Raw genomic sequence first — 12800 nt, 5'->3', positions numbered from 1 at the left:
GGCACCGAGCCAGCGGCTGCAGCTGCACGTTTGTTACCCCCGAGTCACACGCGACACCGCTCCAATTACTCCCTCTTGACACAGGCTAATAAGGGAGGATAAGGAGAGCCGGCGATTCCAGAAGGGTTACGCCGGATGCTTCTTTCCATATTTAAACTTTGTTTCTGCTGGAACAAATGACGTGTTTGAGATTTGGTGAAGCAGGGGGGAGGCAGAGGCAAAGAGCCAAGCAGCAGGATCTTTAATGAAGCTGCAGCGAGGAACTGGAAGATGGCTGCGCCCTTCCTTGGCATTGTGGGTTTGCACCTGCGAGTATTGCGGGTGCAACTCGTGAGCCCAGATGAAAGCAGGGAGGTGCTCAGCCACTTGCAAAATAATTGCTCCTGCAAAACTGCGCCAGCACAAAGCGGGGGGCAGGAGGTTAAGGAAGTCTTGAAAATCAAGTCTCTAATGCTCGCACTGTATGCCACAAAGGGACCATTCACTGCAGGGAAGAGGGGTTTTTCCCCCTGTTTGTCCATGCTTCCAATTTTTATTGAACCCATCCTGAATTTTATTTTAATTTATAAGTCAAGAGGGGGAAAAATGTAGGAGGGAAATAAAAGGACACGGGATCGATTGGCACCTGGGGAAGTTTAGCAGGAGGTTCTGGAAATATGTGTCCATTAGGTTGCTGAAATCGGGTTCATTAGTAGGCCTGAGTGCCGATAGAAGTGGCCTGACAATAAACTCTGCCGGCAGATACCTCCTGCCGCTAACATAAGTCAGACCTGCCATGCACCACTTCCCTTTGATTATTAAAAATGAAAGAGGGGGCTCCTTCAAGGTAGACAGGCTCTTCAGTGAATTTCTGTGTCTTTCTGCTTGCAGGACTTATAACGTGCGTGACTTCGCTCTTACACACAAGCCCCTTTGGCTGCAGTTTGGCCTTGTTACAGAGCAGCGATGCTCTTCCCTTGCATGCACACAGCTGGGGAAGAGCTTTATCACCCTGTGCTCCTGCAGCAAACCCTGAGGGGTATTTTTGGCCATGAACCACAAAGCTCAGCTCTTAAATAACTGCTCCTGCCTGCAGCCTGGCCACCCCTCAACACAGCTTGCTGGATCAGTTTGCTCCCTTCTCCCATCCCAGCATCTCTCCTGGTGGCAGAGCCCACCAACCCCATGCTTGGAAAACGCCAGCGAGTGGCACTGAGCGTGTCTCCCTGGATAATTTTGCTTTTGTCGGAAAAATTTAACACCAGCCATCCATTATGTGATGCTAGTCGGTAAATTCATTACAGGCCCATGCTTCTCATCTGTTTGTCTTCATTGCAGCTGCTGCTGGTTCCACCTGATTTTAGGTTTCAGCACCAACATTGAGTATATTTATCACTTTGCCCTTTGAAGCGTAACTACTTGAATAAACTCACCTATTTGGCAGTGTCTTTCAGGCCCTGCTTTCTGTAGGCTGATATGCTGGTTTATTCTGATAAATTATTTTAAATCTATTTTGAATTGGTGGAAGGGGGGAAATCACTTTCCGTTTAAAAATGTTATTGTTAAAGGTCGAAACATTTGGTTACGAGGTGAGCAGCAGATCCAGACGTGGTGGGGTCTACTGCCAGGCTTGGCAGGACCCCAAGGGTCCCAGGCTGCAGATCTGGGGTAGAAAAGGCTCCCCAGTCTATTGCTACCAGGAGAGTCTGCAGCAAATCTGATATTTACTGGGGAAAGAACAACCTGACGGATTGCTGTATGCACATCCATAAATTTCTTTCCCTTTGCAAGCAGTTTGCTAATGTCATATGGGTCCTTAGGGCAAAGCCAGGGCGTTGCTCTAGCTCTGGCATTGATGAAACAGCAGATCTCCCCAACCGCAAATACTATAATTGCTGCATGTAGTTGCAGTCTTCCTTCCTTACCACTCTTCATACTGTCAATATGTGCCAATTTTTGCAAGCCTCCATAGTAGAGGGCTTGTTTCTGACAAGGTGATGGCCCTGCATGGTGCCACACACTATGAAGGGTTATACGCGCTTTCCGTTTTACATGTGTGCAAACAACTGGAGACTGCTGACCTTCCAGCCTGTTCCCCTTACAGGCAGGGTGCATTTTTAAATAACCTTTGTCAGATATGGATTATTTTGCAGCATTGGGGTTGCTTTCAGTGGGAGACTGGAGAGAGGTGGTTGGGCTTAGACCCTGTTGCTGTTTGCCTGAACCCTGCAGGACTCACCTTGGCACTCCATACAGCACTGAGATGACCTTCAGGTGCCTTGTATGAAGCCGTGACTGCTAGGATGGGCAACCAAATTGCAGCATTGCATTGATTACGGACACACCATCCAAACCATAGTTATCTGCTGCCTATGCTGTGGGTTGGCCAAGTATTCCATGTTCCCAGACAGACGAGGCTTATTGAAGCCCAAGCTACGAGGTTGCTCTTCATACCAGGATAAAGTGGCGTTATCATGACTTTTCTCATCCTGCTTCTCCTTCCTCCTTGCAGCCCCCGCAGAGTTTGTGCAGCATCCCCAGTCCATTTCCCGGCCCGTGGGGACTACCGCCATCTTCACGTGTGTGGCCCAAGGGGAACCCCCCCCCCCAGATCACGTGGCTGAGGAATGGGCAGATCCTGGAGACCAGTGACCACATTAAGCTGAAAAATAACAACAGGTAAGTCCTCGTGCACTGGCCGCTGGCACTGCAGCACGGGGTGGAGGGCAGTGTGAGACACACAGCTGGGTTGTGCCATTTCCCCAGTTTCAATCTGGACGACTGACATCGCCTACCTGATGGTCCAGAAGTAGCTCTCCCTGCAGGTGTAATTCTTGGGCAAAGAGCAAGTTAGCTCACGCAGGCTTCAGCTTTTGCGCAGATAGCAGATTTGAGGCAAATGTGTGCAGTAAATTTTGGACCAGCTGATGAAGGCTGGCAGAGAGCAGTGGGGTCTGCAGCACGTCCTTGTGAGCCGTGTAAGCCCTGCTTTCGCTGTAGCACCATTGCACTGGGCAATGGCTAACGTGCTCGAGGCCAAGAGGGGCATGAGTGATCCCGAGAGACTGCAGCCCTGCTGCTCGAGCACCTTGAGAAGGGAGTGCTTTAGAGCTGGCTCGGCTTCAGCAGGTGAGGTGGGTTGCTGTCACGCATCCCTCAGACTGATGCAGTGCTCCCTCAACCTGCTTTTGAGGGAGGCTAAATTAAAAGCCATTATTTTGAACTATCTGGACTCCAGTGGAAAGAGAAGTGAGAGAGATGCTGGCTTGCTTTCTGCATTAGCAAAGAGCTAATGTGAGGGTGGTAATGTTCAGAAGCAGATATGTGGATTCAGCTTGGGCTTTGATAAACTAAAATACTGCTCCAGTCCTACTAGTTGCACTTTGTAGGCTTACATTTCAGCGCTTCGTGGTTTATTGTGCCAGGACATCAGCATTACACTTTGATGATGCAGGAACCCAGCAAAAGTTTGCCTTCAGTCCTGATCATCATCTGGGTATTTCTGGAAAGACTAAACGTTATCCCTGGAGTTGGAAGGGACCACACTCACTCCGCAGTGGAGGAACCACGCTTTAACCCCTGACCATTGACCTGCCTGGGTGTGCAAATGCAAATACATTTGAAATAATATTTGCGTGGAAGCTGATTTTCACTAAACTTCAGCCTTTTATCTCACTGGGGGAGAGTGTTTTCTCTGAGTACCAAATAACTGCATTTTTGTGCGAGGGGATGGGGATGTTTGTACTGAAGAAATGATATGGTAGGATGCACTTAGTGGGAAAATTACAAGTTGACAACAGAGTTTCTATGGAAATAACATGGAACAGTATACTGAAAAATAATACGACCTGTGTTGTACACCTAAATTATTGGTAGAGATTTGTACTCTGTGGTGTCATATAGCTGCTATCTGTACTAACAAATGCATCTCATGAATGCAACTACCCAACAATGCTGGAGGGTCCAGACCTTCAGTTTAGACTGTTGGGAAGTGCTGTGCAGGCACCATGGCTTGTTCCTCAGGAGAGAACAGCAGTTTTATTTTTCTAAGTCTCTCTATAATATGGCTTTTTGTTTTGAGGTTGGAGGCTTTTTTAAAGCTTTGTTATGTGAAGGAGGGAAGGACGTGAGTTGCAAGAAGGATAAGGTGTGAGTTGTAATAAAATCAATCAGTGGAGGTTTTCTCCAAGCTGGAAGTTTTTAGAGCTTCAGGGAACTTTGTGTGTGCACATAGAGACGCCACTCAATCCAGGCTCATGGTCTTCTAGTTCATTGCATGGGTTTCTGAGGCATGTCTGCCCTTACGATATGAACAGAGCAGAAATGGGAGAAGGGAAATTAATGCATCCCCTTTTTATTGACCAGGAAGCAAAGTCAGAAGTGACCAAACATTTTACAAGTAGTCATTAAATCCATGACAAAACTCACACTGAGTCCAGCTCTGCATCTCGTGCAGATGTCTTGCCAGTGAAATCATTCCTCTTCACTGTTTGAGGAAGGTAAAAGTAGGGTCTTTGGTCATGGTCATGTCTCCTGGCCAGGTTCCTGTGGCTGGAGCTGCACTACACGTGCATGTGAACTGCGACTTGGCGAACATAGCTGTAATCGTTTTCTTATGGCAATCATTTAAGGCAATTTAGCGTCAGCCTTCTCCACTGTGAGTTAAATGATCAGATTACATTGCATCTGGCACAGGCTGGAAGAGCTCAGCCAGTTACTGGGGCTCAGCTGACACGTGGCATCTTCTCAAGCTATAGTAAAGTGATTGTAAAGCTGAACCCTAAGGCCATCGTACTCAATGATGTTGAACTTTTGGCTTTTTTTGTGCTAGTCTTGGTCTACTCTGACCGCCAACTTCAGGCAAGTGGCCATGCCTGGTGGTTTGCAAAGCTATCAGTCTGAAAAATGCCCTCGCTGGTACAGCAGGGTTGGGTGCTCCGTGAATTGGAGGAAACAGATCAACGACTGTTTTTTTTCCTGAGCTTTTTCAAGGTGTCCTTTGTTTCATTCTCATGGGCATGACTAAGTGCTGTAAGCCATTTAGTTCCAGGCAGAATCAGTCTGTGATTATGCCTTGGATTTATCAGTCTATTGCACTTGGAAAATATTTGTCTGTGTAACGATGGATCTTGAATCTACTAGTAATGAAGCTACTAAACTGCACTATGAGCTTTTTAATTAGATTACATGGTTTCCTAGAAAATTCATTTGGATTAAACTCTGCTTAATATGGCAATAAAGGTCTGAATGCCCCCAAAGGGTTTTTTAGAAAAAAAAGAGTAAATCATCCCAAATCATATAATGTGCTAATTGATTGCAAAATGTATCATTATGAGCAACTTCATTCTTGTAAACGACCACAGCTGGAAGGAAGGTCCAGACCTGCAGAACACGGTGTGTTCAAGATGCCACTCTGCTCCTGCAAACTTGAGGCATCACTCCTGTGGGCAGCAGCGTGTCTGCACAAGCCCACAGCCGATGGGAAGATCTGTCCATCAAACTGTTGCTTCACAAAGTTGTGAAGGGCCCTTTGGCATCTCTGTCACCCCATGCTGTCTCTCATGTGCAGTAACTGCAAACCCAAGGAGAGCAAAACCCTCAAGGTCAGGGGACATCAGAAACCCATCGTCATTGAGATGGGACAGCAGCTTCAGGACTGGATTCACTGCAGGTTGGATGCAGCTGCTGGTACAACATCAGACGATCACTTGCTAAGCAACTTCCAGTCTTTAAGCACAGTAAAATAAGCCTCACAGGCTGTGTCCGATAAATACCTCTTCCCTCGCGGTCCCTCAGATGTGAATTCTCATCACCTGATGTGTTGACAGTTTCTGGGCACATTAGCATTAAAGATCAGCCTTCTGCTGTGCCCTCTCCAGAGGTGGTTGTTATGTTTTGAAAATGCCAGCTGTGTGGGAACAAAATATCCAATCGATGATTAGCAAAAATCAAAAGCAGTTCTGGGATAGCGGATAATTGTTAATGAAAAATGCATGAAGGCTCAGGCGTAGGGAATTGTGGGGTTTTCCATTAAAAGCTGTGAATAAAAATCACTGAAGGAGCTGACGATGGGGCTGCCTTGCCATACAGTCCCTGGGTTGGGGATGGAGCCGATAGCTGTTGGGGTGATGCTGCACTGAACCATGCTCTCGGATGGAGAAGCTGATGGAGTCTTTTTTACTTTGGTGGAGCTGTCCCTGTGTCCAGCAGCTGCACAGTCTGTCCCTCTATTGATCAGAGATGCCATTTTGCCCGTATTGTTCCTGGGGTGATTCAGATCGATCATGATCCAAATGCCTGAGAGGTGTAATGGGCACTTCCAGCAAAATTCCCAGCTGGCATCACCAGCCTGGCCCAAAAGCAGTCATATTGCTGCAGGAGGAAGGGGCGGTTACTGGCCGAGTTAATCATGGGCTTGTGTAAAATCATGCTTTCTAGGTTATTACTTCAAAATTTACAAGGAAGCATGAAATAGTACCCGAATTACAGCTCTGAAAGGTTTATTGCTTTTCTTCCTTTGACCCAATCAGGTTCAGGGGGGTAATTTTCAGCCTAGAAGTATATCACACTATGGGGTTTATATTGCCATAATAGCAAGGAACAAAGGCCAACATCTTCAGAGAAGGCAGGCTCTAAATATTGATTTTCCAAGAAGATTTTATTTACAAAATGGTAATTAAGGGACTTCATTTGTTCCACCGGAAAAAGGCTTCGTTAGAACCTGGGCTCAGGTGGCGTTTGCTCTCCTCAGTGACCTTTGCTTATGAACTGTCTCTTTTTTAAATTCTTCCTCACTGGTTTGCACTTGTTTTAGTGCTCTGGGAATGACTCACTTCAAGGGCGTGAATGTTCAAGGTTCATCAGGGAAAATACTCTTCCGTAAATAAACTTCAGGACAACTTTGCTTTTCTTGCACTTGTCATGCTGCTTAATCCTGGCACAGATACGGAGAGTGACCTTGAAGCACAAACACCCAAGCACTTGGGACCAGTGTCATTGGAAACTAGAGCCTGTCATTCACGAAGTGGCTTTTTTCTATAAAACCCATGTTAGCTGGGTGCGGAGAGATGCGGATGGGTTTGTACATCCCTTCATGGTGCACACACCCCTTCATGGTGCACACACCCCACAAACTCTTGAATTTGTAGGGATTTGGACACCTTAGAAGGGAGGACAGGCAAGCCTACAGGTTATTTATGCAATGAGTTTGAAGACCGTTGGTGATTATGGGAAGGGTACCATATAGCAAATCATATTTCCATTCCTGGAAGCCTGACAAATAAGTATTTGGAGGACTGGGATGTGAACCAGCTGCTCCTGATTTAAGAATAATTTATGCGTTTGACTTTGGAAGATACTTGGAATGGCCTTGCAAGGAGGGTCTCTGCACAAGTGCCCAAAGCCCTGCTAAACAGCGGGGCATCAGCATGATCCTACCTTCCCTGCACTGAGCAGGGATCCCGTGCTGGGATCACGCAGCTGTATCCCATGAAAGGGATCTGCAGCAGCCCCAGAGCAGCTGATAGCGATGGGCATCAGTCTCTCCTTCTCATGTGGCTGCAATTATTTTGCTACCAAGTTGCCCGTGTAATTTTTCTCTGTGTGCTGCTCTGCTGAGCTGCTCTTGAAGTGCATCACCAATTCAGGGTTTTAAGCGTTTCTTCAAACTGTTGCATACAGCAAAATACATCTGCAGAGCATGGTCCTTATACAGGAGCCTTCGAGGCAGGACTGAGCCCATCACGGAGAAGCCCAAAATCAGCCTCCCCTGGATTAAGCTAGCTCTTTTTCCTCTCCAGCACCCGTGCCCCTTGCTGGGAAAAAGATTTGAGGGACTTTCCATTTAGCAGCAGATAGCTCTCCCAGCTGTCTGCATTAGCAGTCCTACCAACATAGGCATCTGCCCTCCCTTCCAGTAGCTTTTCCTGAGATCCCTTGTGCTTCCCTGTGGTCCTGCAGATACAAAGACTTTTCTGCTCCCTCCCCAGGACAGGATTCAGTTAAATCTGTGATTGCACTCTCTGACTTGTGAAGACAGGTTGAGTGGCAGCCAACATGTTCACCAGACAACCAGCAAGTCTTGTAACACGGAGCAGCTGGCTCTGGCTGTTGTCTCCTGCCTGTGACAGGGTGCACTTCCCAGCTCTGCAGGGATGGGAGGACACAGCTCCACCACCGTCAGTGCAGTTGGACCCTCCTGCCTTGGATGTGAGGGAACAGACCTCTGAAAAGTCCTTGAATTATACATGGGAAATTGGAGCCACTCACTTGCTGAAGGTCTTCTGCATGGAGCTCAGTGCTCTGCTGGGAGGTGCTCCAAGGCAGGGCTGCATTGCAGCACCAGTCAGATGTGTCCTTCCCACCTTGGAAGGATCAGACCACCTCTGATGTGGACCAGAACTGAACCAAGGGACCCAGAGCCTCCAATGCTAGAGACTTTGGTGTCAGGTTGGATTGTGGAGCTGAGCCTGCCAGTGCTTGTCCCCAGTGTGGTACCTGAGCAGTGGCAAGTTCCCAGAAGGGCTCAGCACATGTCGTAACAAGACAGGGCAAACCCAGGTGTCATGAAGCCAGCAAAGAAGGGTCAGCACTTCAGGATGAAGTGGTGCCACTGCTGTGCCTCCTGTAGCAAATGTGGCGCTGCTTAGAACGTCCCATTTGCAGAAAACACACCTTACAGCCAAATCCCCATCCTGAAGGACTCTGTCCTCTCCCAGGGGTGTGAGAAGAAGCAGCATCTCTAACCAGCTTTGCAGGCTGAGAGTCTGCTGGCCCTTTCATCTGGCACAGGTGGGGAGGGTGGGGTGGTTCCCCACGGCACCATGCGCCCCACTGGGACCAGCAGCATCCCTCCAGAAACTGCGCTCGGGTGAGTCTGTAACCACAGAATCAGGCTGGGATCCTGGCCAGCGGGCTGCAGTACCTGCTAAATTTAAACCAGTTTGTATGGAAAGGGTTCCTTCTCCTGCATAACATGACCCAATTTCACCTAGGAAGCCCTGCATATTTAATTTCTGGAGGTGTAAGAACATGCTCATAGAGGGCTGGGGACGATATGCAGTGTCCCTCTGGGCTGCTGAGTGTCACACTTCAAGTTTTGCACCTTATTCTCAGCCTGTACGAGGCAACTTTCAAAATACAGGACATTTCTGCAAAGCTGCCAACAACCAGCACTGGAGGGGAAAAAAGCTCCTTTCCAGTGCAGTACCGGCCCGCAACCCAGGAGCAGTTCATTTGGCACAGTGCGGCACAATACGACCCATAACTAACGGAGGCAGAGCGAGGCACGGGGACAGGGCATCTGAATGCGGCGCTGGTGGCTTTCTGTAGCTGCTGGCACTTAAAATGCTCTCCCTGATAGCCACAGCCTGCTCTCTGCGTTAATTTCATCACACTCCCCCTTTTGTGCGCCTGTGTGCGCACGCATGCTGATATCCTTCCAGATGGGCCCCTCTTCTTCTTTGTGCTGCTGAATCGATGAAGAGGCTTCCTTCAGTTCTCAGACTTTTTCAGAGGAGCCTTTGGAAAGCCGATCTCCGGTCACTGGCCCGGACCCCTGACCCGAGCCAGATCAGTCATCCTGATTGCCTATGAACTGGGAAGACAGCTTGGGAATACCGTGGCTTTCGAGCAGCGGAGGCCTCTCATTTCAGCTCAGCCGGGTGTGAATCTGCAGCAGCTCTTCTCCCCACTTCCATCAATGCCTGTCAGGGCATTGTGCAGAGATGTGATGGAGCCCTCGGCTCGCTGAGCGGCTTTGGTGACCAGCAGAAAGCCTTCTGGCATCTCGCCTTGTCTGACGTGCTCGCGGCGCTGCCAGTCTGGCACTCGCGGGAAAGTTTTCCAACAGCAGATGTCCCAAAGTGACAGATTTTTTTCCTGTTGACAGGAAGAAATAAAAGGACGCTGCATATTTCAGATGGTTGACGCGCAGAGACGCTCTGCGCCTCCTTGCACGGCAACTACATATTTTCCTTTTGTCTGAGCTTCCTTAAGAAAAAGATGAAAAGCAGCAAAACCTGGGAAAGCTGCCGGACCGAACACTGACCCTGCCTCGCTGCATCCTCCGCATCCCTGAGGGGTGATGCAGTGGGCAAAGGCAGGAAGAATTTGTCAGTAGTTAAGATGAAAATGGATGCACAGCAGAGGTATCAGCTGGGATGACGCTGGGGTTCATGTAACTCACTACCAGCTCCTGCCCTCCTCATTGCAGTTACCAGCGTGCTTCAGAGCTCACGCTGGGGCTTGCAGGGAGCTTGGCAGCCTCCTTTAGAGGCCTGTGGGTGTTAGAAGGACCGACAGAAAGAGAGAAAACCCTTATTCTCATGAAGCTGGTGTTTAGATGCTGGACATTCTGCTCACCAACTTCTCCACACTCAGTTTCTGCTCCTTACCCAGGTTTATAGGCATAACCAAAAATCCAGGTGTTTTATTGAGCCCATTGCCTGTGCATCATTGCAGGTAACGTGGGCCCTAGGTAATGGATGGCCAAGGCTCTTACTACACAGTACATCCCAGCATAGCCTTGTAAATCTCAATGAAAATGACCTTTCCAAATCCTGACGCCAGTTTCCAGCTACTTGCCATGTCCACTTTGTGGAAATTTATTTTATTTATTTCTTCTGACTTGACTGTGCATGACAGTGTTACTGGCCACCCTGGGACCTCTGCAGAGAGGCAGCTGGGATGTCCATGGCTCTGCCCAGCTCTGGCTCCCAGTGGCCAAGTGCTGTCCTGCTCCAGGACCACTGGCATCCAGCACGTCATGTGTCACATGAGAGGAGCTTTGCTCACCCCCCAATCCTCCCAGGAGAGAGATGACTTTGGCCCCAGCATCATGCTGTTGCCATCAGGCTCCTTGTGCTGCTTTCCAGCCAGGATCCCTTCTTCCCTCCTTCACATCTTTTCCTCTCTCCATGTAAAGCAAATAGATACACTTGGAGGCAGAGGAGTCTAAATACTTCTCGTTGTTCCTGGGCTGCTTTGTGCTTGGGAAGCTTAAAGCTGCTCTCAACTTGTATGCCAGCCCAGCCTGGCTGCTCAGATGCACAGTGGCCGCGTGGAAATAATCCCTGCATTGATGGGGCAGAAGGAAGCACTGCTGCTCCTTCCACACATCTGCTTTGTGCAGAGCTGCAAGTACAGCTTTTGGATGGCGTGATCCTGCCTTCTGCCATCTGTCCTCACAGGAATCAGCCCTTGTTGACACAGTTGAGCCACACATCGGGTCCTTCCTCCCTGTGCCCCTCTTCCAGCTCTGCCTTTCTCCTCCCATTTAATCAGATACGTTGAGCCCGTGGCTATGAGAGGAGCTTAGGGCTGATTCTCTAAAATCACCATATCAGCTGAAACCATCACATTTGATATTCCATTTACAATGTTTCCAAGGAAACAAAGGCACAGGACATAAATAGATGACTGTTAAACATTTGCTCACTCACCATGGCCCCAATAATTTGCAAGGCAGAAATATGAATGTTAAATAAACAGCAATAATAAACTTTAATAGAGGAAGACCAATATTTTGCTGCAATTAGAAGAAGCATTCGTTCTGACATACAGGCAGGCAGCGGCAGGCTATTCATCATTTCCACTTTCCATGTACAATTTTTCATTTACATAAAAGGCAGCTTTGATTATGACCCCCAAAAAGCCATGAAGTGCCCTTTGTATCAGCAGGGGTGCTTGGGATTTACTTGTATGCAGTCAAGTCCCAAGTTCACCTGGAATTCACTGCAGGAGAAGAAAATACTTTATTTCTTCCTAGAAGCAAGCAGAGGATATGGATTTTGTTAGGTTCGGGTCATTTCTTACAGAAAAATAGCAACCAAAAAGCTCATGCGAGTTTTGGTGTAAGCCAATGAGATGATGCTGAAGCTTGGAGGCATCATGGTCTCCCAAGTATTCATGCCAAGCCAGAAGCAAACCACAGTTCAAATTAACTGGGCAGGACTGGAAATAGAGATGCACAAAGAGGGATTAATCCAGAGTGCTGTACATATGGGTGATGCTCTAAAATGGAAGGGGAGACAGTGGTGAGCGGTGTTTTATTCACACAAATTGAATCACGTTGTTCCAGACTTGATTTTTGAGGAAGGGAACAAGCCCTGGAGAGAGCAGAGCTTTCACTGATGTGTCCCTGTTTGTGAACAAATGGCATTAAGAAAAGCTGTTTTGCACACTGAATGTCAAGATAGAGCTAATGTGTTGCACAATGATTTCTGAGTCAATATTTGCTGGCGTTGTTTTAAAGATATTGGGCAGTGCAACCCTTGGGCTGGCCCTGAACTTGCTCCTGTTGTACACAACCATTGCTGGACAGTCGTGCAGCTCAGAAAGGGCCTTCAGTTCAGGTGCCACATGTACAAGAACTCTGGTTGTCCCTGTGTCCACCAAGCCACTAAACAACCCTCCCAGAGGTGGTGCAGAGGTGGGTGCCATGCTCAGGAACACACTCATTTGGGAAGCTGGTAGAGCACTGGCTTATCCCCCCTCATTTAGGGATGTTTTCCATCAGGGTAGCCAGTGCCTGTCTTTATCTTGGAGGCTGAAAACAGCATCTAAGCCTGGTTTGGAGGCCCCTGAGAGCTGGCTGGAAGAAGTATTCTGGCTGCTGCCCTGGGAGAGCAAGCTTTGATGCACCAGCATCAAAAACAAGCTCAGAGGTTTTGCACACAAAACCTGCAACTTGCTTGTAAGCTTTGGCTTTTTGCTTGTGGTGCTTATGTTTCTGAAGATGCAGAAGCAGGAGCTGAGGCTGTAACCCTGCTGGATAAGTCAGCTAATCCCAATGTTACCCTAAGAGTGCTCTAATGTGCTAT

At 48.3% G+C, this 12800-nt stretch overlaps 1 protein-coding gene across 1 annotated transcript in view; it reads left to right on the top strand.

The window, feature by feature from the left end:
- The window catches only part of IGDCC3 (immunoglobulin superfamily DCC subclass member 3), a 111090-nt gene that overhangs the window by 83429 nt on the left and 14861 nt on the right, over positions 1-12800 (top strand). The window contains 2 exon segments of the mRNA XM_030014937.1: positions 2492-2577; positions 2579-2658. Of these exon segments, the coding sequence (XP_029870797.1) occupies positions 2492-2577; positions 2579-2658 (166 nt within the window).

Source organism: Aquila chrysaetos, chromosome 5 (genome assembly GCF_900496995.4).
Source record: "Aquila chrysaetos chrysaetos chromosome 5, bAquChr1.4, whole genome shotgun sequence".
Taxonomy (NCBI): Eukaryota; Metazoa; Chordata; class Aves; order Accipitriformes; family Accipitridae; genus Aquila; species Aquila chrysaetos.
Note: the sequence above shows the minus strand (reverse complement) of the source record. Positions and strands in the feature narration are given on the sequence as shown.